Source organism: Anastrepha ludens, chromosome 3 (assembly GCF_028408465.1).
Source record: "Anastrepha ludens isolate Willacy chromosome 3, idAnaLude1.1, whole genome shotgun sequence".
NCBI lineage: Eukaryota > Metazoa > Arthropoda > Insecta > Diptera > Tephritidae > Anastrepha > Anastrepha ludens.
Window position 1 is genome coordinate 107,643,470 of NC_071499.1, and position 27,103 is coordinate 107,670,572.

General features: G+C 37.6%; 1 protein-coding gene across 2 annotated transcripts; it reads left to right on the plus strand.

The window, feature by feature from the left end:
• Positions 1 to 4,461: 4,461 nt before the first annotated feature.
• LOC128858732 (uncharacterized) lies at positions 4,462 to 19,029 on the plus strand. Of its 2 annotated transcripts, XM_054095213.1 has the most exons (3): positions 4,462 to 5,101; positions 17,815 to 18,447; positions 18,518 to 19,029. In XM_054095213.1, the coding sequence occupies exons 1-3, from the start codon at positions 4,948 to 4,950 to the stop codon at positions 18,532 to 18,534; spliced, it is 804 nt and encodes a 267-aa protein (XP_053951188.1). In that variant the 5' UTR covers positions 4,462 to 4,947; the 3' UTR covers positions 18,535 to 19,029. The 2 variants fall into 2 exon arrangements, with proteins under 2 accessions (XP_053951188.1, XP_053951187.1); XM_054095212.1 differs by having other exon boundaries at positions 4,463 to 5,101; positions 17,815 to 19,029.
• The last annotated feature ends 8,074 nt before the right edge of the window (positions 19,030 to 27,103 follow it).

Below are 27,103 nucleotides of genomic sequence, written 5' to 3' on the forward strand. Positions count from 1 at the left end.
TGTTGTTTATGTTTTCCACTGAGCTGGTATTTCCTAATGATTTCACTACATCACTTTGCAAATGCTTTACATTTCTATTTCCTATGAATTTTTGCTTTCACGGGACGGAAGTTATTAAAATATTGTGCTTTTAAAATGCCCGGAACAAGATTATCGTTTGATGTGGTACAATTGATTTATTATAACCATCAATTGGGTAAAAGTGCGCTGGAATTGTCTGAAATGTTTTGCATAAGTCGAAAAACAATATACGTTTTAATGGCCGGTGTTGATTTTGAATAAATTATAATTTTTTTAGGAAATTATTGTCATTTCTCTTTATTATGATAATATTGGTATGGCTCAATTAGGTATGGAACAAAATATCGCCCAAATGGCCGCCGCGGGCTCGGCGGCACACCTCCATCCGATGGTCCAAATTTTCGTTGACGCTAAGGCATAATTGAGGTTCTATACCGTTAATGTGCCGAATTATCTCATCTTTTAGCTCTCGCATTGACATCGACGTACACCTTTTCTTTCAAATAACCCCAAAGAAAGAAGTCCAACGGTGTCGTTGACGTTAAGGTGTGGGTCACATTCAACATTGGCCCTTGAAATTTAACCACCCTTTATAGTAGAATAAATCGGGCTGAAAATGAGAATAGATTAAAGCCAAAGTGTGGAGGGGTCCCTCGAAAAAAATAACAAAACGTGCAGAGCGCGTAATCATGTGAAAAAGCAATCAAAATCTTCAGTTTTCGACCAGAACTCTTGCGAGAGAACTTAATGAAGAGTGCGGAATTATTGTTTCTCATGAAACAGTACGCCAAAACATACTGCGGCACAAATATTTTTCAAGATCAGCACGCAAAAGCCCGTTGCTGTCTTCTGCAAATGTGGAAAAACGTTTGTCCTCCGCAACTATGCTGATTTCCGAGCCTGTTGACTATTGGGACGACGTAATATTCTGTGATGAGACCAAAAATGATGTTATATTATAACGACGGGCCGACAAGAGTGTGACGCAAGGCATTGACATCGCTAGAAAGGCGCAATATTTTTCCGACTGTAAAATTTGGAAAGTTATCAGTCATGATTTGGGGTGCATTTCCAGCAGAGGAGTATGAGATTTGGCATTCTTAGAGGATACTATAGATTCTACGCAGTACTTGCTGATTTTAAATAGACATTTAGTAAGCAGTGCGGCGAAATTTGGATTCGTAAGAAACAGCAAACCTTATTTCAAATTTTATCAAGACAATGATCCCAAACACAAAGAGCATAGAGTGCGCATGTGGCTTCTGTATAACTGCGGAAAAGTTCTGGATACACCAGCTCAGAGTCCCGACTTAAGCCCCATTGAAAATCTATGGGTGCATTAAAAAAAAAGTAGCAAAGAGGCAACCGAACAGCGCTTAAAACTGCCATATTAGAAGATATACCAAACAATTATGACCTGGTAAAGTTGGTGCAGTCCATGAAAAAAAGACAGCAAAGCGTAATAGATGCAAAGGGTCTTCCCACCGCTATAAACGCAGCTGACCATCATTATTATATTATATATATGTAAAAAAATTTCAATCGGCATAAAGTCGTTTTACTTTTTAATTTATTTTACAAGTTCGCCTGCTCAGCTGACCTATTTTCCCCCCTCTACCGCGCAGCTGACTTTTTTTTTTATTTTACTCAACAATACACCAAAAAATTTCAGCCGGTATTAAATGAGTTGTTAAAATTTTTTTTTCGACAAATTTCGCAGCATCCCACGCACGTACCCACCGCTACTGGGTCAGCTGACGGTTGGTTTCGTCATCCAGTGGATGGCGTCTGCCTTCAGTATTAAAATCAGTCGGCATGAAATGATGAAGTCAAAATGACCCCTTGCTCCCGGACTATGTATTCCTATTACAAAAAATAAAATAACTGCAAAAATCTGCGGCCTTATTGAATCACCCTGTACGTACATATGTGTGTATGTATAGATTCGTCCCAACCTAATCAGTGCTTTTCACGACAATAGGAAGTATGTAAAATATAATCAGTCAAAACAGCAATGTCAAACGCGTGCATGTATTTTGTTTATGAAAGTGTTTAGGCATGCACACGTACATTGTGCTTGTGTATATACATATGTATGTACCTCTTTGTCTATTTGTATGTAAATACATATTTTTCCCATTACAATGTAAAGCCGTGAATGAAAACACGTGCTGGAACTTGATACTTGTGGCTTTATTAACTCTGACACTCAACTTTTGCATTTTTACCAGCGAAAGCTCAAACGAGTGGTCATAAATAATCCAAAAATAAAATGCGAATGACAAAGTCAACACAAAAGTTACAGAATAGGGAAATTCTAATAATAACAATAACAATGATAGCAAATGCATATTCGTCACACTACACCGATTCTCGCTCTCGCTCGCATTGCCTCTACCGCCGATGAGTATTCGGCACAGCTCGTCAGAAATCTATAATGCATACCGCAAACTTTACTAAATATCAGAAATAAATCAAAAAAATGCAGTCTCATTGCAAAAGTTCTAACTATTGTGAGGCGCAGATGATGTTCTTTGTAAACGCATTCATTGCATGAAGAGAACTGCAGTTACTGCTGGCATGGATAATGTTGCTCCAACGTCTGATTCTGCCGCTAAACTACTATACTGTCATTGCGATCGTTACCGCTGCTGTCACTCAGGCGACGGCCGAATGCAATTAACACGATTGCTCTAGTAGCACACAGATGCATGCCTGTTCATACATACATTCAAACATGTTTACATGCATGTACATATGCATACTGAATACTGGGCTTTGGTACATGCTAGTAGCATTCATTTGTAGGATGACTCCAACGTGGCCCTAGGGTGCGCAAATGTTCTTTGTACTGTTGCATTTTCACTCACCAACCTCATCACTCCACCCTTCCCTTAAGCCCTTATTTTAGTGGTGAACTTTTCCCCTTTGTGACTGTGCTTTTACGCCCGCTTACAGCAAATGCAACGCGCAGTATTCGATTGCTGATGACGTCATATTGTGCATTCTCTTAAACTTTAGCGGAGACGGTGTTACCAAGGGGGAAACACAATTTGCTCGCAACTTTTGCTGTGCAGCGCAAGTGTTTGCTTGCACGTAGAAACACCTACCTCTAACTGCATTTGGGCGGCGACAGTGACGATGGCAGCACACAGTGGGTCCAGATGAATTGCAAACAAGTAATTGTTTTCTCCAATAATACTCACAAGTGCTAGATTAAGAATATTAAATATCATCAAACACGATGTATGTTGCTCGTAAATGTGGTGAAGCAATATCTTTAAACCACTAAAACTAGTATATGTAAAAATATTGCAAACTACAATTATCGTACAGCGCGTACATACTATATAATATTAGTCACGAGCGTCTTGCGCCACCGAATGTGTAGGCAAGACATAAAAGTTCATATTTAAGCCTTATTGCGTTTAAAGTGAGATTTTTTCAGAAGTGCAGGTGCTTGCTTCTAAAAAAGTTATAACAATAGAAGCTCCTTTTAACGAAATGATGGCCGAAGAGATTATTACTGCTCGTGCAATGTACCTGTATGCTAGTAGGTATTATGCTACTGTTCTATGGCAAATGATGATTTCCATTGTAGTTACATATGTTCCACGTTATTTCTCTGCGTTTCGCATCCGTCATTCTCGCAAGCTTTAAAATTTAATAGTCAAACTATAGTTCCCCTCCATCCATATTGTGTGCGAAATATCCATTCACACGAACTCGCCAATTTGTTTCGCTTAAATTTGAATTATACATATTAAAAATAGCTTAATTTTATACTCTTTCCATTTATAAAAAATGCAACCAATTTACATACACTAAGAAAGTAAATGCTTTTGGTATACACTGGCCCGCATATTTTCTTGTGGCTCAATATCTATCAACCCAATGTCAGATGCGTTTCAAAGTAAACGTATCTTTCAAATATAAGAACAACAGTTTTTTTTTTAATTTATGAATCATGCTCGACACTTACATTTTTTTATTTAGAATATCCCCCGCCTCACTCCTTTTTGACTGGATCTGCATTGTTGCATAATTGCCAATAATCGGCCGCATTAAAAGTTCTTACTTTTGGAGCTTATAAGTTGCGCCTTATAAGTTGCTGAGTTTAGACAGGATAAGACAAAATGTTAGGTTCATTTGGTTAGATTTATTGTACTGTGCGACAAAAGATCAGGTTATAAATAAATTTCATACGTCACGTATGTGTTCCTTTAATTAGTAGCAATTTTCACCAAATTAAATAATACAACTTTTCTTTAACACTTTTCAATTCAAATCACAGCATAAAACGAAGAGAGTTCCCTTGCCAGAAGCGCTGCTTGAATGGACTTGGTTCTGATCATAAGATATTTCCATCAATGATTATTCATTTTAGAACGTTTGGTGCACAAATGAGCACACAGTGCTACTGTTTTGGCTTACGGCGCGCGTTCTTCGTGCTGACTGAAATGTGCCGCCGTTGCCGTTGCCGTTGCTTTTGCTGTTGCCAATTGCCATTGCAGTAGTCGTCATTGTTGGGGCGCCGCTGTCGCCAATGCAGCTTTTTCAGTTTTCGCTTAACGCTCGTTCAGTCAAGTTGATTTTGCTGCACCGTCGTTCACTATTTAAATCGCGTCGCATACAAATACACACACACTCACACATTTGCTCACTCAAAATCTACGCCACGCCGTACCATACTCTGCGCACAAACCGCGAACGAGGGCAGCCGTCTGAGTGGCTTGTGGCTTTAATTTGTGTACTATATAGTGCGGTGGTAATACGATAACAGGTGCGACAGACTTAGCAGCAATACGACAGCTAGCGGCCACCGTACATTTGGCGGACGGTGTCATCATCATCGAACGTTGTCAACACTCTCGTCGTCAGTCTGTTCGCCAGCGACGCGCAACTATTGCGTCGTTCGCTGTCAGCATGGCGCGCAAGGATGATCCCGTCTTGAATGTGCGCTTTGTGCAAATGGTCGAAAACCATCCGTGCCTTTGGAACTCGACGCTGCCAGCTTACAGCAAGAAGGACGAAACCCAGAAGGCCTGGCAGGAGGTCGCCAATGAGACGAAAGATACTGGTATGTAAGCATTGTTTGCCTGTTGGCTGGCGCCGTCGCAGCTGCTCCCATTTCGTCTTTATTGCTAATAACCATAATTGTTAGTGCTGGCAAGGTTGTTTTTGTTGCAATTGTATGCACTATTGCTATTATAATAATTTGCGTTTGCATTTTGTTGCTATTGTTGTCAATGCATTTTTCTTTTTGTTATTGCTGTAGTTTTTTATTTGTTTTTTCTTCTTCTTTTGTATGTTCATGTGGTCGAGCTTTCGCATTTTCTAGCTACTGTGAGTTACCAGCTCACAATAGAGCGCAGCGTAGAATTGCGTGCCGTTCGTTCTTCAAAGTTTTCGCATTCGCATTCGCGATGCATGCACTACACTGCACTTCAACGCTCGTCATTCGCTCTCAGCCCACACCACCCCATCACACCGCACCATAGCAGCATTGCTCGCCGTACGCTGTACGCGCAGCTCTACGATTGTCGCCTGCTTGTACAATATGTTGGTCAGTTGGCACTAGCAGCGCCCTCAATACGCTCAGTTACGATACCCACGGCTGCTACCCCCTATCCCTCGCAACAACTTCTTACAATGTCGTTTTTCGCAAGCGTGTAATTGTGTAGGTGCCTTCGACTGGGGCGTCGCACCACGTCGCTTCGCCAACTAGTAGTCAATCGGTTTGTTTACTTGTTGCCGTGTTTTGCTGCATTTGCATGTGCGACATGACGCGTAACGATGAGACGAAACGCGACGCAAGGCAGTACATTAATACATCAGCGCCACAATGGTAGCACGGCAGCTGCAATTGCTGCAGAAGCTTTGCTTGCATTCTCTGTGCTCGGAGCTTTTGCCATAACAAACATTCAACCGCACTCATGTGTATAGACTTCAATTGTGTTGTGTGATTTTCCACAATCTCTCTCTCTGCCGCTCGCTCTATTTGCTGTTGATGCAATTCTCTGCTGTTTTCGTACATTTTAGGCTCGTATTGCGTTGTTTGCGACTACAGTGTTTGTGCATAATGTTTTTTTTTTTTGTTTTGTATTAATTTGTTTTATTTAATTTCATTTTATTTGGTTGCGGTTGCAGTCGCTGCTATGACTTTATTTGCTTTACAAAATGCGTTTTCCGATATTTGATGGCACTAAAAGCATTCGCCACTAATAACGCAAACTTTTACTTATCGAAGAAGAGACGATTACTGAGTTACTATTTTGAGCAAGAAAAAAGTTCTAAGTGACTTCTTTCGTTCATGTTAAGTGCAGAGTAAGCGTGAAATTAGAAGTACTATACTCGTATACATATAGACAAGTTCATGCATGCATTCAGGTATTCAAATATGCACACATACATTGATATGTGTGTTTGTGCAAATATTTACTTAAAAATAAAGGTATGTTTGAAAAATACGTTGCTTTTTAAATTCTCAAATAGTACAAAAAGAAGTATAACATTATTTTAATTCCTATTATTTCTTCTTTAAACAAAAGTTTACAAAAATGTCCGTAGAGCGAAAATCCGCTTAAAGAATAAGATATTTTTATACAAATTCAATCAGATCTATTGCAATTAAAAAATATATGTATTAAAAAGGTTTTTTCATTAGACATTTTATTCTTGCTGCAAAAGTGCTTAAAAAAGTGAACACATAAATTATAACACTTTTTAAAAGTTGTTTTAATCTATCAAAATGCTGTCGTCGTTTATTTCCGTTGTTGTTGTTTGACTCAACTTCAAGTATTTGTCCAGCTACAGCCATGGACAGAGAAATAGTACACTTCTATTTTTTTTTTTTTTATTTATTTATTTATTGTCTTTGGATGGATACATTCTTACATACTATATTAAGCTAATGTACAATCGTTTAGTAGTTACTAAGAATATAACGATTTAAGATGCCATACGGCCATGTAAAATCAGCACCAGAAGTATTGAAAAACATATTTAAATCTGCACATGCCCTAGAAATCGGAGCATTCACCCCATAGTTGGTTCTCGAGAAGCCAATTTTAAAGGTTTCGTACTGTCGGAGCCTCATATTGCGTATATTAAATTGAATTTTACTTAAAATGGAAGGACAATCAATAAATCCAGAAATGATACGAATAATAAATGAGCACGATAGAATAGATCGTCTGCTATCAAGTGGTTTTAAGTCAATCAATAAACATCGAGAGCGGTACGATGGTACAGGTTCAGAAAAGTTTAAAGATCGGAGCGCAAAACGAAGAAAGACTTTCTGAACTCTCTCAATTCGATTAGACAGACCTATTTGGTACGGTCTCCAAATAACAGCGGCATACTCTAGTCTTGATCTAACAAAAGCACAATACAATGTTTTGAGAGTGTATGGGTTGGTAAATGCAGAACAATTTCGGCGTACGAATGCTAGCATCGCATATGATCGTCTTATGACGTGGTTAACATGGCTGGTGAAATTCAGCTTAGAGTCGAAAATAACGCCTAAGCCTTTAATTTCCTCAACGGATTGCAAAGGTAAGCCAACAATACTACCAACAATATGCAAAGTATTGTTTGATTTAGCATATTTTACGTGAAAGCATTTGCTAAAATTTAGTGACAAACGGTTCAAATAGCACCAATTCCGGACATTGTGCAATCGGTTTGCAACTTTTCAGAGTCCCTTACACTGTTAATCACCGCAAATATTTTAAGATCATCAGCATACAACAAGTGTTCAGCAAATGAAAAGCAAGAACCAATATCGTTAATAAAGAGTATAAAGGGAAGGGGTCCTAGAATACTTCCCTGTGGGACACCAGAGGACGCAATAAATGCACGGGATGTCGTATTATCAAAGGCTACAACGCTACAATTATTTGGGCATGTGTTGTTAGTCATATCAATAGTCTCTTGATCCCGTTCGAAATTTACCGTTATCGATTCGTCTTTTTTTTTTAATCACGTTTGTGTTGGTGCATATATTGCACATTCACCTTGGACAAAGAAATAGCACATTTTCAGTTTTGTTTCTGCATCCATTCTTAAATAAATTATTAGTCAGTCAGTCAGTTGTTGAAATATTTTGTGTATTTTGTGCAAGTGATAAAATGAAACAATTTTTTAAATATGGGTCGAGAAAACTTATTTGGAATCTTTTTTGAAAAAGGCACCAACAAATCAAAAATTGCCGAATTACTAGATTGTTCTATTAAAACCTCCGCCACGTAAAACCACGCCAAGATTAGATAAAATTATTGTACGGAAATGTAAGGCCGATCCTTTTAAGTCCTCAAATGCCATAATGACGGAAATTAATGAAGAACGCAACCTTGAGGTATCCAGTAGACTGGCTAGAAGACGTTTGAATGAAGCCAATTTGTATGGAAGGACTAGCAGGAAGAAACCCCTTCTTACAAAAAAAATATCAAAGCGCGGTTGACATTTGCAAAGCTGCATCAAAGTAAGGATGTAGATATTTGGAAAAGAGTACTATGGAGCGATGAAACTAAGCTTAGTAGGATCGCACCTGATGGAAAATCATTCGTTCATCGCCCAGAAAACCGAAAAGAATACAACTCAAGGTACACTAAGAAATCAGTTAAGCATGGTGGAGGAAGTGTTATGGCTTGGGGTGCGTTTTCGTGGTATGGCGTTGGTCCATTGGTGCGAATTATCGGCAAAATGGACAAACATATTTATTTAGAAATACTTAAAAGTACAATGGAGCCATTTGCTTTTGAAAATATGCCTGTAAATTGGATATTCATGCAGGATAATGATCCTAAACATTCAAAATGCTGTATATCAAAATTCTTTTCGTACGAAATACTGTAAATTAACGTAACAAAATTCTGCAGTGACAAAATTCTGTATTTACAGAATTCTGTATTTACAAAATTCTGTAAAAACAAAATTCTGTGCTGTCTTAAAAAAATTCTGTACTGACGAAATTCTGTATTAACAAAATTCTGTATTGAAAAAATTTTCTGTTGACAAAAGTCAACGAAAAAAGGAGTTCTACGCAAAAATACGGTGGATTGCGAAGCCGGAGTTGGACTGATGAGGGTTATTTTTTGGAAGCGCGGCCGAAGGCCGCCCACGCGAAAAGGAATTCTACGCAAAAATACCGTGGATTGCGTAGCCGGAGTCGGACTGATGAGGGTTATTTTTTGAAGCGCGAAAATACGGTGGATTCTATCGAAACTGAAGAAAAAAAGTGCGCACTTTTTTTTTTAAATTTTTTGAATTTCTTATCATTTACTTACAGCATTTCGTCAATACAGAATTTTGTCAATACAAAATTTCGTCAATACAGCATTTCGGCAATACAAAATATTTTTTACAGAATTTTGATATACAGAATTTCGTATACAGAATTCTATAATACAGAATTCTGAAATACAGAATTTTGTATACAGCATTTTGTAAACAGAATATTGTATCATACAACATTACGTACCCAACCCCTTTTTTTATTATTCTTTTAATTTTTTTGTTAGATCTAATTGATCTTAACTTTCTCGGGAAAACTTCTCCATTTTCTACTCTTGATATTTGTGATTTCACATAAATCATCTGCATTCAAATTAGCTATAATTTTTTCCCCCTACAATGACATTAAGTCGCCGATGCCAAGCTTCTATACTATTTTGAGTTCTTGGAAACTGACTCATTTCTACATTGCTATGCACTGACCAAAATGACGGATGATGTTTTGGTGGTTCATCAAATTTACCAATGTAGTTCTTTACAAACCAATTTGCGATTCTTAGCATGCCATAATCACCAAAAATACTACAAAGACTGTTGTAGTATTCCGAGATTTCATCGGAAGGAACAAAAGCTAGGCTTTTCAGCATTCGAAGTTGTAACGAAAATATCTCAGAGTTTCCATATTTTTTAACCAGTCTGAAAGCAATGAAAGTGAATGAACCTTATGCAGATATATTACGTACAGACACCCACATATCTTTCTTTTTGAACTTTTCTCCAGATTATTTGACTGAAGCGGAAGAAGCAGCCACGCAAATCAGTGTTCGGGAAACAATTTTTTAGCGCCGATATTAGTCCCATTTCAAAATCGCTGATAATTCTTTCGGGTTGAAGATTTAGGCCGTACTCTGATGTGATTCGGAACAATTCTTCAAATAAAACCTCGTATAGTTCTTTGGACTTGAGGCTCATAAGGCAAAACACGAGGGGAAATGTTTCACCTTCCACTATGGCATGAATTGAAAACAGCTGTCTCATTATTTTCGGGGTAACTTGAAATGTTCCGTCCACAATCCAGCAAGAACTCTGACTCAAAAAGTTTAAAGACGACTTCGTACCACAAATAATTACGCATTCATTAATTCTCCTTCCAGAGTATATCGATGCCCTCCAAAAGTTTTGGTTCCCGAAAATGAGGTGCTTCATGCCTTGATCTTCGAATTCTGGCCTTTTGGTCATTTCTGGATGGTAAATAGTCCCGGTAGCTCTGCTCTGCTTCCACTGTAGTTTTTTGTATTATCTGACTTTATTATTAATTTTTGCAATTGGTAAATCATTGGGAGCTGGTTCGTGGCAATGGTCCGCGGGTTGTTTAACAATGATGTGATTGTTCGGTAACACCTTTGTTACAATTCTGGATTTGCACTTATTTTGTATTCTTTTACAACACGTCGAATTAAAAGTTTCCATTTGGGGTTTTCTTTCAAAATAATAACAATAGCCGTCTAAGAACAACTTCTTTCCTCCTTTATTAGAAGTTATAATTTCTATTTGTGACATGTTTTTTTTTTTTTTTTATTAGAAAATTGAAAAAGTAATGAATTACAATCACAATGAAATTAAAAAGGATTAGCGACTAGGCCATCAGCTTTACGTAACATACGTATTTATATAATAATATTCGTGTATAATTTAGATTTCAAAATACAAATTAATTTTGTAAATAAAGTGTATAAAACTTTTAATGTTTTCTGCGTTAACTTCGGACAGAAGTTCTTCTATTGTGTGGCTTGATATTGATTGTCTTATTGAATGTAATGCTTCACAATTTGTAACGATGTGTTGGATAGAAAGAGTCTCTTCGTTGCAGAATTGACAAACGTGGTTTTGTAGGTTGTTGTTTTGAAAGAGGTTAAAAACTAACTTGCTTATTTGTGACAAACCACTATGGAAGAAGACCCCGAAAGGGGCAGAAGTAACCACTTCGCCATCTTAGGCGAAGAACCAAAAACTAAACGAAAAGCCTACAATGTAAGCAATCACTATGACCAGCGTTAAAATCACCAGCGTTAAAATCTATCAAACCCGCAAGTACCCAACAAAAATTATCATGCCCAAAATTTTTATTAATAAAAAGCAAAACAGAGAAATCAATTAAAGCCTACAATATTTTCGCAGTCAACAAAGCACTAGAATCGATAACAACTGAAAAACCTTTAGAAATAGCATTCACTAAAGAAGGAGACTTACTTACTCTGGTTAAAACTCAACAACAGGCGAATAAATTCCTTAAAGCAACACAATTATCTAATATTTGCAATATATCTGTCTCCCTTCACCCAACGCTCAATATCTCAAAAGGTGTAATATACTCCGGAGTATTAAAAGATTTAAGCGAAGATGAAATCGTAGAAGGTTTGAAACAGCAAGGTGCAGTAAAATGCAAAAAAAATAAAAAAATACATAGAGGGAAAACTCACCAATACCCCTCTGCACATCGTTTCCTTCAGCACCTATACCCCACCAAAAGAAGTGAAGGTAGGATGGCTTAAAATAAAAGTCGAACCATATGTCCCATCTCCTATGCAATGTAAAAACTGCTTCATTATTGGTCACACAGCTAAACATTGTACCTCTGAAGGAAAATGCAATGTATGCTCATCTAGCATGCACTACTCCACGCCTTGTTCAAAAGTTTTGTGCATAAACTGCAAACATAATCATCGTTCAAACAACAAACAATGTCCGACGTATAGAAAAAGGCGAGATATAATAAAACATAAAATTGTAAATAAATGCTCTTTTAAGGAAGCTATTGAGTCAGTCAACAAATTCAACACAGACTACAGTAAAAATGTAACTAATGAGAGCGTTGAAGAAGCAATTAAAAAAAGAATTAAGGAACCTCAAACAACAAAAAAGGAATACAACAACTATGTAAAACTCAACTCAACAACTACAATCCGTTCCCAGAGCGTAAGCTGCAAATCAAATAACAAAGAAAGTACAGATCAATTATCAACCAACTCTGCACTAACATCAACCCAATTACACTTAGACCCAAATCTTTCACAACTTTATGAACAATACAAATTTATTAGTCAGTCCAATAATTTAACAAACACACCAATGACCACAAACATGCCACTCACTAACATAGACTCAACAAATTCTACAATAGAAGACAGTGAAACAATGCAACAAAACTAAAACAACTTCCTCTCACCTATAGATTTTATCGTTATACGTTAGAAGAGTAAGTACAATTTAAATTTCAATATGGTACTTAAAGTTCTCCAGTGGAACATTAATGGAAAGCCCTTCCACAAGATTTATACCCAAAAATTTCTCTATGTATGGTAAGAATAATATTACAACAGAAGAAAATGCAAAACGTGGAATCGCTGTTCTTATTGCTGATAATATTGAATATACTCCTTTTGAGCTACACACTCAGTTACTTGCAATCGCAATCAAGATAAAATCCAAAATCAATTTTACTCTACTAAACATATATTCACCACCAAACGAGCAAATTGCTGAGCATAATTTACACGAACTCACTTCACAAATAAATGGACCTATGCTAATTGTAGGTGATCTAAATGCTTGGAGCCCGTTATGGGGATCTCCAAGGTTTAACAATAAGGGCAAAAATGTCTCCAAATTTATTGAAAATACTAACCTCATCATCTTAAACGACAAAAGTCCTACCCATTGGTCCACTCACCTTACACTCACACATATTGATATTTCCATGTGCACTCCACCACTAAACATTGCATCCAGCTGGAAAGTAAACGAGGAACTTTGTGGGAGTGACCATTTTCCTATCAGCATAACACTATTTAGCATGGCCTCAAACTCGACATACCACACTCCCAAAAAATTTATATTAAAAAATGCAAACTGAGCCCAATACCATATGCGCTTGACAAACGACCTGGAAAACTTGAGAATCGATTCAATGAATCCAAACAAAGCCGCTGCGATCCTTACCAAAAAAATTAAGCAAAGCGCATACAATACAATTCCTATGTCTACCAATAAGAAAAGAAAATTTTCAACATATTGGTGGAATGATACCTTGCATGATCTTAGAAAAGAAAAGCAAGACCTCTGGAAACTAGTCAAACATCACCCCACCACTCAAAATGTCCTAAATTATAAAAAGGCAAATGCTATTGTAAATTCAAACGAGAAACGAAAATTTCTACACGTGTGGCTTTCACAAATTTCACTAAGGATATAAACTGCAATACTCCATCAAAAGTCCTTTGGAACAAAGTGAACTTACTCTTCGGGCACCGCCCATCTAACTTAATTCACTCTATTGAAAAAGATGGCAAATTATCTACATCTAACTCCCTCGAAATAGGTGATTCGCTGGCAAAAGCATGGTCAAACTACTCAAAAGACACTAATTTTTCAGCTCAGTTCACAGGACAAAAAAATCGTTATAAAAACCCAATAAGCATGGTCTATCAATTAAGTAAAAAGGCGAAAGCTTTAGAAGAGCCCTTCACATTGCAAGAACTCAATGGATGCCTAGCTTCACAAAAAGGAAAAACACCTGGCCAAGATAATATCCCCTATGAGTTTATAAAACAACTTCCTTCAGTTGGCAAGCTCAAGTTATGTGAACTTTACAACCTCATTTACAATACACACACTATACCACAACAATGGAAAATTGCCCTTGTTGTACCCATACCGAAACCAAACAAGCCAAAAAACCTGACAGAAGGTTATAGGCCTATTTCCCTTCTATCTTGCCTATCAAAAACCATAGAAAAAATGGTATCTCGGAGGCTTATGTGGTATCTTCACACAAATAAGTTGCTGTCAAGTAACCAAACCGCTTTTAAGTCCGGAACCAACACATTAAACGCATTACTTCGCTTAGATGAACACATAACCAATAGTATTTCCAGCAGAAACCACACGTCCCTTATATCCATAGACATGGAAAAGGCATTCGATAGAGTTGGCTTACACTCCATAATGGATCAACTTTTAGCTTGGAAGTTAGGCCCAAAAATAATAAATTACATTAAAAACTTTATGCTAAATCGAAAATTCCGGGTTAAAGCAAACCAAATTATAACAGATTGTTGGCCTCTGGAAAATGGTTTACCGCAAGGTTCCCCCCTCTCTGTCACTCTCTTTTTAGTTGCCTTTGACAAACTCAGTCGAGTAATCAATGAGAACAAATATTTCAATCATGTCCTATATGCAGATGATTTATTTATATATGCCAAAGTACAAGATATAACGACGTTCCAATCAAAATTCAATAGCCTTTTAGTAGAAATAACAAACTGGTGCAACATCAGCGGAGCTAAGATATCCATAGCCAAATCTAATCATTTACATATATGCAACAGACATACTTGCAAAAGTTTTTTCGTAAACACAGAAGATACACACATAAAAAATGTTACATCACTTAAAATATTAGGTATATTTCTTAACAACAAATACAACTGGAATGATCACACAAACTTTTTGCACAAATCACTACAAAACAGACTTAATATAATAAAATGTTTAAGCAACATTAGACTTGAAAGTAATACAAATGCACTACTTAATATTGTGAGAGCTACCATTCTCTCGAAAATCAATTATGGATTATCTCTATACGGTGCTACATCCCAAACAAATATTTCTAAAATTTCATCTATATACCATTCTGCGATTCGTCTGGCGTTAGGCGCTTTTCGCACCACTCCCATCCTCAACATTCTCGCCGAAGCGGGATTTCCGCTAATAAAAGATAGAATCAGTTATATATCCGGACGAACGGCAATCAAACTAACACAAAATGATGACCCTGCCTTAAAATCAATATTTGTGACATGACGAATAAATATTTTAATGAAAAAACAAAAATCAAAAACGACACGTGCTTTAGTTGCTTTCACAATTCTTACGACAATGATAGACATTAGACAAAGAAAAATATTGTACAGCAACGAAAATACAGTCTACCCCAACAACTGCTATCATTGCAGCGTAGTGCTCATTAACTTTGATTTACAAATAAGTACATACTACTTTCGGGGCTTCACTGCATTGGAATTTTGTTTGGAATGGCACAACTGAAGTTAGTAATGTGTGCTATTTCTCTGTCTATGGCTGTATGTCTGCTTGGCTCTCCTTGCCCCTTCGCATGTGTAACGATCGGTAACAACTAATGTCGTCGGTATCATTTTGAAATCAAAAGCACATTCGTCAAGGCTTTTGCTGTTAGCTGCCTGGATATCGAAAGCTCTGGCTCCTCAATATTTTTAATGCTGAATGCGTGATTTTGCGGTTCACCGCTTTATGCACGTGTATGGAAATTGACTCTCCTTTGTCGTGAGCGTGACGTTTTGCTCAGTAACAAGGAATAAAAAAATATAAAATATTATTTGGCAAAGTGTGGTTGAATTTGACAGTGCTGTCAATAGAACTATGTTAAAATGTCAAATTGAAACGATGTACTACCCATTTTAATTAGTTGGCGCATATTTTTTGAGATTATAGTTCCTTAAAAGAAAGACGCTCTGAGTTGCTAAACACAGCTTATTTCATACAGCTTGGCTATGGGCCGTATAATGAAATATTGGGTTGGGGAAAAAGTAATGTCGTATTTTGTCAATTGAGCGCGACTTTAAACATATCTTGCGTTGTACTTATTGCATCGGGTCACAATAAACGGCGATTTGAAGACGACAATCTGTACTACAAGTGTCTCTTTGACAGTGTTGTGATCGTACGTTTCAGTCGTAAGTTATAGTGCGTCAGAGATGGAGTCCACCAAGCAAGAAATTCGTCATATTTTACGTTTTTACTACCTGAGAGGTAATAAAAATGCAACGAAGGCGTCGGCAAAAATTTGTGAAGTGTATGGGCCTGATACTGTAACGATTCGCACATCACAGCGTTGGTTCGATCGATTTCGTTCTGGTTTAGTAGATGTCGAAAATGCACCCCGTACTGGTAGGTCAATCGTCGTAGAGGCTGATAAAATCGTTGAAATTATCCAAAAAGACCGGCAGACTAGGTGTAGACCACAAAACCGATTGGAACCATTTGCAGGAGATTGGATTCCAAAAAAAGCTGGATGTTTGGGTGCCACACGTGTTGACGCAAAAAAATCTCTTAGACCGAATCAACGCTTGCAATTCTCTGCTAAAACGGAACGAACTTGACCCATTTTTGAAGCGGATGGTGACTAGCGATGAAAAGTAGATCACGTACGACAACGCCAAGCGAAAAAGATCGTGGTCGAGAAGCGGCGAGCCGGCCCAAACCATCGCCAAGCCCGGATTGACCGCCAGGAAGGTTTTGCTGTGTGTTTGGTGGGATTGGAAGAGAATTATCCACTATGAGCTGCTCAACTATGGCCAGACCCTTAATTCGGTCCTCTACTGTGAGCAACTTGACCGTTTGAAGCAGGCGATTGACCAGAAGCGGCCAGAATTGGTCAATAGGAATGGAAGCTACGGGAGCTCGGATGGGATGTCCTATCGCACCCACCATATAGTCCGGACCTGGCACCAAGTGACTATCATCTCTTCCGGTCCATGCAAAACGCCCTTGGCGATACCAAGTGGGCCTCAAAAGAGGCTTGCGGAAACTGGTTATCTGAGTTTTTCGCAAATAAAGACGGGGGATTTTATAAAGGGGGGATAATGAAGTTGCCTTCTAAATGGCAACAAGTTTGTGAACAAAACGGGGCATATTTGACTTGAATCGAATAATTCTAAGCACGTTAAATAAAGCGTCAAATTTCGATCACAAATACTATATTTCTTTTTCCCCAACCCAATATTAGTTTTCTACAAGCGAAAAATACTTCTTAAGTGCATCTTCTATACTATAAAGGTGAATGTCTGACTTTGTCCGCGCATCACTACGAAACGACAACACCCAATATTTTTATACATTCATATTTTCACCCAATGAAGGTTATAGGCATGTTTTTATGATGGAACTCCCTTCCCATAGCCCCCAGGCCGCGCCACCACTCTCATTCGTCACTAATAATCGAATATTTGCTTAATTTAATCTAAAAAATCTTAGTTTTTCCTATTTCCCACTATTTATAGCACACTCTAGACACATAAGCTGTTCAAATATGACCCAAATGCAAAGTTCAAAAACGGTTTGAGATAGAAAATTAATAAAAATAATTTTGCTTGATATTTTTCTGATTGGTTGTTTTGATTTTATTCAACGAGGCATAGCAACGGATGCCGGGTATTGTAATATTATATTATGGTTATTAATAAAAAAATATTTTCTATGATTTTTGTTTGTAATTCTTTTATATGCATATCCTAAATCCCTCAAAACTACTCCTAAGCTAGCGGGGCCGCGGGTTAAAGCTAGTATTTTATAAAAAAGGAATGTTTCTGCGATGCGATTATGGCACATATTCGTTAAGCTTCCACCCTAATTTGCGATCTGCGCCTATGTAGTAGTGATATATGCAGCTTATAAAATAGTGGTAGAACTTTGGTATTTGATATAATTTATATTTAATTTTAACTTCTTTACTTGCAGTGCGAAACTGTCGTGAGCGATGGCGTACCATTAGGAGTAGTTTCCTTCGATCGTTGAAGTTGTCACGCACTAGTACTGGTCGAGGCAAACGCAAATATTACCTCTCTAAATATCTTCAATTCTTGATTCCCTACACAAAGACGCGTCTTAAGAACGGCAGCACCGCATCAAGCATAATTGCGCAACGCAAAACGACACCACAACCGCCGATGACGCGCATCAATCACATACCATTACCCATAGTCAGCAGTGATGACACCAAAGATTCCAATGCCACGGAAGTGGGCATAGCCGAGGAGGACGTTGTAGTTTCGCTACATGAGGGAGCAACAACGCAGCAACATCGCATAGTAGTGCAGCCGCCAATGACGGCCCCGTGCGCCATACCAGTACCAGTCGTTATGCCGGCTCCGACAGCCATCAAAACGGAACAAGGTGCCACAACGCCAGAACATGGACGATGTACAGCGACAGCGGTTTCCAGTATGAATGCTTGTGCCATCGCCGGTGGTGCTAACAGTGGTAGCGGTAATGTGGTAAATAGTAGCGCTTTTGCTGCAGCAGTGGATACGCAACCAACGCCGCGTAGTGCATCTGCCGTCGATCTGACGGAGTTTGCCGAGTGGATCAAAAGTAAAAATGAACATCATCGCCAATGTTTAATGCCCTCCTCACCTGATGCTGATCAATCATTTCTCAACAGCTTGCATCCATTTCTGAAGGAAATGTCCGGGAAACAGAATCGCCGCTTCCGGCAGAAGGTGGTGGCGCTAATTGATGCCATTCTGGATAATGCCGACTGAGGCGTACACATGTGATGCGTAACGTTTAGCAAAGGCGGCGATGGTGATGGCGATGTTGATCGTGGTAGTGCTGGAAGTGCTGGACCAACAACCAAGAGAAAATGGGCGTGAATGTAGCAATGGTGAATAACAGGGTAGCCCGAAGTAAAAGTGAGATGTGATCGCTTTATACTCATTCGACGACTACAACAAAAGAAATAATAAAAACCTTACGCACATGAACACTCTAGCGCTTGAACGCACACACACACTTACATACATACATACATACATACATACGGTTAGACACTAATGCATACATTATATATCCGCAGGCACATCACGCATGTATACTGTGAAAACCTGTTGTTTTTATTAGAGAAAAATATTTTTTGTTTCCAGTGGAATTGAAATAAAGGCTTTATTTTTTGTATTTTTCGTGTTTTATATCCTTTGCTCACTAGGCGACTATACTGACGAGAATATACAGTAATCAATGGTATTTATGTTAAGTAGTGGAGTCCTTCACTGTGCGCCAGAAGCCGCTCCAGAGTGGCGAAAAGCGGGATGTATGGGAGCTGAATGTCGAGAACTTTTAAAAATCATTCGATTTTAGTGAAACCTCGCATAGATGGGCTACAGTTAGTTTTTTAAAGTTCAAAATGTCGGATCCAATATATCACGAACTTTTAAAAATAATCATCCGTTTTTAATGAAACTTCACATAGGCTCCTGGAAGCAGCATCTACAGTTCAACGCGGTTGGGTTGCTTTATTTCAAATTATTATATATATATATAATTGGCGCGTACACCCTGTTTGGGTGTTTGGCCAAGCTCCTCCTCCTATTTGTGGTGTGCGTCTTGATGTTGTTCCACAAATGGAGGGACCTACAGTTTAAAGCCGACTCCGAACGGCAGATATTTTTATGAGGAGCTTTTTCATGGCAGAAATACACTCGCAAAGTTTGCCATTGCCTGCCAAGGGGCGATCGCTATTAGAAAAATCTTTCTTCAAATTATTACTCATATAAATAAAGAAGGGATCGACATAAAAAATAGTGCACCGGCACTCTCTGGTCAAAAATAATTAAAAGAAACTAAAAAAATTAGACTAAAAGAATTGAAACTCTCCTAAGCAACATCAGGTGTGTATTCCCACTAGTTAGAACTGGTAGCGGCAGGATAATCAAATCAAATTCAAGAAAATTAAAATAAATGATCGGAGGTGGCGAGTGGAAACTACTTGCGTTACGACCAGACAAATCTCGCCATCCTACAATCTGAAACAGACTAGAACCCTTATAAGTCTATCGAAACACGAACTAAGACATATAATATCTCTTATCACAGGCCACTGCCTTTTGGGCACTCACGCACGTCGGTTCGGGGTTCCTCAAAACGACCTGTGCAGATACTGCGAGGACGAAGATGAGGAAGTATCGAGCAGGCATTTGCTGTGCAGTTGTCCCGGCCTAGCCAGAAGTCGACCCGCTCTTCTAGGCTCTCCAACAATTGACAAGCTTTCAGTACTCTCGGACCTGAAAATCGAATCTCTCATTAAATTCTCGAAACGAATCAATATTTTGGACCAAAATCTATAATAAAAATCTCGGTTAGGTGGGGAAATCATATAAAATAATGAGCTCTAGGGCAACACAACGGACCCAACTTGTGGTCTATGTGGCACTCCGATGCGGGGTCACCCTTAAACCAACCAACCAACCAAAATAAATTTAACAAAAACTCAATTAAAAAAAAATTAAAGAAAAAATTAAAAAAAATTTAACAAAAGTTTAATTAAAAAAAAAATGCTTTACAAGAATTTAAAAAAATTAAACGAATTTAAAAAACTTAAAATAAAAAAAATTTTTTCAAAACATATTAAAAAAAAAATTAATATGTTTAAAAAAATCACATTAAAATAAATTTAAATAAAAATAAAATAAAAATGGGACTCAAATATAACACTCCAACCTCCTCGTAGAAATTTTGGAAACTACAGTTAAGGAAAAAAACTCTATATACACCCTACTATTTTCAACTTCTAGAGAACTAGTGATAATATTCAACATAATTTTGATGTAAATGTTTACGACATTAATAGTTAAGAATGTTGGAAGAAAAAAAAGGTTGAAAATATTGGTAACTTATAAACTATTGGCAATAAACATAGAAATCGGTGGGAAGCAAGTCTACATACAGCTTTGGCAACTCTGAAAATACATAGGGAAATGAAGAACTTAAAGGGAAAAAACCCGTTAGTTTTCTTGAATTGCTTTATCTGTCAAACATTACAAGTATTTAAATTCAGAAAGCGATTTGTAAAACACGTTTTAACTTTAAAAATGGCAAATAGAAAAGAAATTCAGCAATCAGTTCGAAATTTGGTGGTTAATCTTCGAAAAGAAAACAAATCTTACGGGGAAATTGCTGAAATAGCAAAATTAAGTCGCTCTACAGTGCAAACTATTGTCAAAAACTATAAAAAACGCAACAGTACCGAAAACAAGCCAAGATCAGGTAGGCCGAAGAAGCTTTCAAGACGCGATGTCAGAAGTCCAAAAAGATCCAAAAACAAGTGCCCCGAAACTAGCCGAATATCTTGCAAGATGCTCGAATATTACTGTTTCATCAAGAACAGTAATAAACGTTTTGCATGATAGCGGCTTTAAAAATAGAACAACACGCAAAAGGCCGTTTATTTCAGCCAAGAATCGTCAACTTCGCCTGGATTTTGCTAAGGCACATTTACAGAAAGGAATGGATTTTTGGAAGAAAATTATATTTACTGATGAAAGTTAGTTTTTGGGAATGACGGCCGAAACAAGGTTTGGTGAAAACCGAATACTGCACTTGATCCCAAAAATATTATACCTACTGTGAAACATGGTGGGGGTAGTGTTACGGTATGGGGCGCTATGGCGGCATCTGGAGTTGGTCGATTGGTTTTTGTTGAAGGCTTTATGGGTAGATATCAGTATAAGACAATATTGGAACAAAATCTGAAGCCATCTGTGGAAAACTTGGGCCTGGGAAACCAATGGATTTTCCAACAAGACAACGACCTCAAGCATATTGCGCATATTGTTCGAGACTGGCTTCTTTATCATGCACCAAGACAGCTCAAAACACCTCCCCAGTCACCAGACCTTAACCCAATTGAGCATATTTGGGACGTTTTGGAAAAATCTGCTCGCAAATATGATATCAGAAGTCGTGAAATACTAAAACTGCCCTAGCTCGGGCGTGGTCGGAAATTGCGCCTAGTATTACGGAGAATTTGGTGATGTCTATGCCACGTCGTATTCAGGCGGTTATTGGAGCTTAGGGTGGTCCTACAAAATATTAAAAATATATTGTTTTCTTTTATTATTTCAAAGAAATCAAATATTCTATTCGATTTTTAACACTGTATGTAGACTTTTTTCTCATGAATTTTTATTGTTTTTGTTATTTCTGTTATTGTTATGCTTTTGAATTAGCTTTTTGTGTTGTAAATAAACTTTGTTTTTGGTCCTTTAAATATTAATGCAAACGCTTTATTAATTTACCTTACGAATATCTTAGAAATACAAAATAAGGGGGTGTATGTAGAGTTTTTTCCTTAACTGTACATTTGTTGTAGGCGAACTGCAAGCGTTACAAGACAACCAAATCTTACTTCAGATTTTTAATTAACGCAAATAAAGCAACCAAGTTAACCAAATTGGATGAATGTGAATCTAAAAAGTTGCATAAGTGGGATGCATTTTTATAGCGTAAGTTCTAAGGAACGAAATGATCCTAAAGCCATTTGAATATCGGGTTTAAAGGAGGTTAATGGCTAATTACTAGAGGGTCAAGGCTGAAATTTGTGAGAATTATAAGTTTCACATACATAACTTCATGTAAGCATAAGAATCAGATCAAGATTGAAACCACTTGAATTTTAAGAACTGGCAACCATTCGAAGGAAAAGAGCGGATAGAAGGCTTATAAATACTTTTCAGATTCAAAGATTATTATGGTTTGTTTTTACAAGACCAGCACGTGATTTTCAACGAATTCCAAAGTGTGAGTAACTACCAGTAATTAAAACATTTAATCAATTTACGTAAAGATTGAGCCGAATTTACATTTACTTTTATATAATAAGGGAGTCTGGTCCAATTAACCAATTTCACAACTTGATTCCGGTCAATTTTCGCCACTTTTGAGTGACTTCTGGACCATAGTGGAACGGTTGGGTCTTCAAAGAAAGGAATTCCAACCAACATATACGGGATTATTGTAGTAGAATTATTTGTGTGTGATTTCCATTGGGTTGGCTGTTGGCATAAAACATCAATCTGGGGGCGGATCGTCTTGTAGACTCACACCACACACACGCAACATTCCAAACCCCGTCATCCACCTATCCCCTCTGTTCTTGTTTCATCTCCCTTTTTCCTTACAATGGTATCACAAAGGACGTTTTTTGTTTATTTATTTATCGTCCAAGTGGGTAATCATATAACCTAACCAATTACCGGTATCCTTATGCCCAAGAAGGAATATTTTAAAACCCTTTTTCAAAAGATAGATTTTTTCTAATTATGTTATAAACAATTGCAAAATGCCTACTCGCAAATTTTGTATGGAACACAAACATTTTTTTCAAGTTTTATAAATATTTAGGTTTAACCCTAGAAGGACATTCATATTTTTAGTACACTAAAATTCATATTCAATAAAAAAAATTTTTTTTGCCCATAGCCTCTGACAAACTTCAACAAAAAAGTAATATTAATCAAATTAAAATTCATTAATACTTTAAAAAGGTACATTTTATGCTTAACACTAAAAATTAAACTCTGTTTTATAAGTCTTTAACTTTATTTGGCACATGAGGCACAGAGATCAATTTTATGCTCCCCACACAAGCTTTTTTCGACATTTGGCGCATGAAGACTTGGTCATTCGACGTTTGGATGATGGACAAATTGCGCATATCTTTATTTTTTTGCTTGCTGATACCTCTCCACTGTTTTCTGCATTCTTATTATGTTGAACTAGTCCGCTTTGTATATTTTGTCGAGCTGCCGTTTTAAAAGTTACCACATTAGGTCTTTTATATAAGTGTTTTTGAAGAATAGCAGAGTGTAAACCTTTCATAAATTTTCTGCGACTAAGTGGTTTCTATCCCAATTGGCACATATTATGGGTGTATATAACATAAATATTTATATAAGCCACATTGGGTATGCCAAAAAATGCTGCCATTGGCCAGCGGTTGGTGTTTTGAGCGCAACTCATTACGTTGCACATTTGGTCGAAGGTGTCTACACCATTTTTTGTTGAATTGTGGAACTCGATCATATGTGGCGTCTTTGTCATGCTATTTACAGTTCCAAATTTCATTGCATGAGGGCAACAAGTAAAATATTTTATTCGGTTTTGGCTTATATGACAAGAGCGTCTCTAGAGTTATCTCTCTGGAGGTATATCTCGCAATGTTCCAACCAATGTTAATTTATATGGTTCTTTTAAAAGAGATTTAGCCAAGGAGACTGAAGTGAACCAATTACCCATGGTTACAATACGAGTAGGACCACGTACTTGATGTACAATATTTTGTCCATATCTATGAGACGTAGCTTTTTGCGTCGACCACTTATGACGGTTTTTTCCACGTAATATGTTTTTTGAGAAAGTAATTATATCAGACTCTTCAAGCAACACATTCAACGGGACATCGTCTTCGTCTGCAGAAACCTCTTCAGAAGAATTTTCTTCGTCCCTTAGCTCTCCCAAGTCTGTCTCAAGCTCACCAATGGTATAATCATCTTCATCCGAATCTATTAAGTCATCGTCTTCAGCAAGAAACTTTTCAATTTCCTTGTCATTTAAGGGGGTCTTCTGGTCTCCAGCGAAAAAAAAATCGATTTTTTTTTTTTGCATAATTTTGTTGTATGTGTATGCGAGAATACGCCACAGAAAGGATTTTTTGAAAATCGCATTTTTCACATTTTTCTGGGCACCGAAGTGTACCCTCCTCCGGCCGTTTTATCATAAACTTTATCTTTAAACGCGTTTCCCCGAAAATCGTGTTTTTTAAGCATTTTGGTCACACTTTTCATAGTAGTTATACTCCGATTTCAATGGTTTTGGTCTTAAAAGGTTCGGAAAACTTACCGCTAAGTTTCCCCGTGTACGATTTTTGAAATTTTTTTTCATTCCATTTTTATAACCTTTTAAAGTTCAAAAAATGAGCAAAAAAAAATTTTTTTTGCAAATTGTTGCATAACTTTTGAAAAAAATTAAAAAAAAAAAAATCTGTCACGGGAAAACTTAACCAGGGCAACTCTGAAGACAATGCATATCTGATTTTTGCTTTCTGATTACCCAGGTGGAAAAACCGTGACCAAAATGGAGACCTGTTTCGTTTGGAGGTGGACGTCTTCAGCGCCATTTCAAGGTCGCGGGTGTTAATTTTTTTCAAAGTCAAAACCATTTTTTAAAAGCCAAGACATGTACCTTTAAAATAAAAAAAAACTTTTTTAAAAATATTCACAGGATTTGTCACAATCAATCCCCAAAAAAACCCTTCATTTCAGGGCCTCGAGACCAGAAGACCCCCTTAAATAGGCTTGTTTTGTCATGTCGAATTGAATTATATAAAAGTGTTTAAGACAAAAAAAAATTCTAAAAGCGAATATTATTTTGTTGCAAAACTCACACAAAAGACATTCTTCGTCGTTTCGACGACGCAAATTTTTTAAAACGGTAATTACATGCAACTACCACAGATGAACGTACGCTCACAACTAAAGCTCAGGAACTACTAAAGCTGTACGAAAAATTAAAGAAAACCAGTGAACGGAAATTATGATAATCAGTTAAATGCAATCGAGCGTCGTCGAAGCGACGAAGAATGTCCGTCTAGGGTTAATAAAGCATTTAATCAGCAAATAACCTGCTAAACTACTGCTTGATTGGGCGAAGACATATTTTTTTTAATAACATTTCACAGAAAATTTATGAACAAAACCTTTTTGAATGTTCCCACGATAATCGGGTCTACGTTACTGGAACGGCCCTGTTTTATATCCGGCTAAAACTGCCACTCCAGCAGCATTCCCCAAATATTTGTGGAGAATATTTTTGCTGTTACAACAACAACAACAAATCACACCACAAGCTTGAGGAACAACTTGGTCAAGCACCGACTACAGGATGACTTAAGTTACCACGCGTACTGGCTAGTAGGCAGATCTTGTAAAGGGTGATCAATTTTGAGGTATCGGATTTTAAATTGCAATAACATATCGAAAAATTCAAGTTGATTAGATAATCTTTATTGTATAATTTTTGTGTAGAATTTTTACCACCACAAATTTTATCCGCAAACATTTAGACTTTATATACCCCCACAAAAGTCCAAAGGTGTGATATCCAACGATCTTGGCGGCCAATCCACGACGCAGTAAATCCATTGTTTCACGGGCTGTATGGCAAGTAGCGCCATCTTGCTGGAACCAAATGTTGTGGAGATCACGGGCTTCAATTTCCGGCATCAAAAAAACGTATGTCATGGCTGTTACATTGGCACCCTCCTCGTCTTTGAAGAAATATGGAGCGTTGATTTCTCCAGCCCATAGGCCGCACCAAACGGTTGTTTTCAATGGATGTAACGGCTCTTCTTGAATGGCCTCCAGTTGCTCTTCAGCCCAAATGCGGCAAATTTATTTATTGACATAGCCATTAAGCCAAAAATGAGCCTCATCAGTAGGACGGTTATGTACACCATAAGTTGACCTGACCGCGCGATGACCACTTTTCACAGAGCGCCGATTTTCGTAACACAAATGTACGATTTGTAAAAGTTGTTGAGGCGTAACTCGTTCCATGATGAAATTTTAAAGAATACTGAAAAAAATTATGTATTTAGTTCGACAGTAGTCACGCATCATCTGTCAAAAAAAAATTCTATTGAAAAAAGCACTTCCATTGTGATCACCCATTACTATCCGCTAAGCCATCAAAGGCATGTTTTTGATTTTAAGGTGAGTAGTGGTCAACGGTATGAACTGAACTAATAAGCTCATAGGTAGACGTTAATGTAGAAAGCTACAGGCATACATAGGTAAGGTTAGGTTAGCCTGATTGGCAACAAGCCACGCATAGACCTTTTGGTCGCTAGCGATACCAGATGGAGACCGACCTCTATGAATACCTAAAGTAGACATCAGCGCTCAGAATGTCAGCGCTTTTGGCTAATCTAAGTAGGGCTGGGAGCTCCGCTTTCGAGACGTCTTCTAGACCCTCAAACAGTGGAGCTCCCAGGCTTCTTAGTCGCCTTTTTAATAATGCCGGACAAACGCACAGAAGGTGTTCTAAAGTTTCCTCAACATCCTCTCTGCATTTTCTGCATTTGTCCGTGTTAGCAATCCCTATCTTGTACGCATGTGCAGCCAATAGATTATGACCTGTTAGCATACCTATGATAGTTCTGCAGTCCTTTCGCGAGAGTGTAAGTACGAATTGA

What these genes read in the sequence shown, in the direction of transcription:
- LOC128858732 (XM_054095212.1), top strand. Translation starts at nt 4,948, where the DNA reads ATGGCGCGCAAGGATGATCCCGTCTTGAATGTGCGCTTTGTGCAAATG. An exon ending in CAATGAGACGAAAGATACTG is followed by an intron (nt 5,102 to 17,814) that starts GTATGTAAGCAT and finishes CTTTACTTGCAG; the next exon opens with TGCGAAACTGTCGTGAGCGA.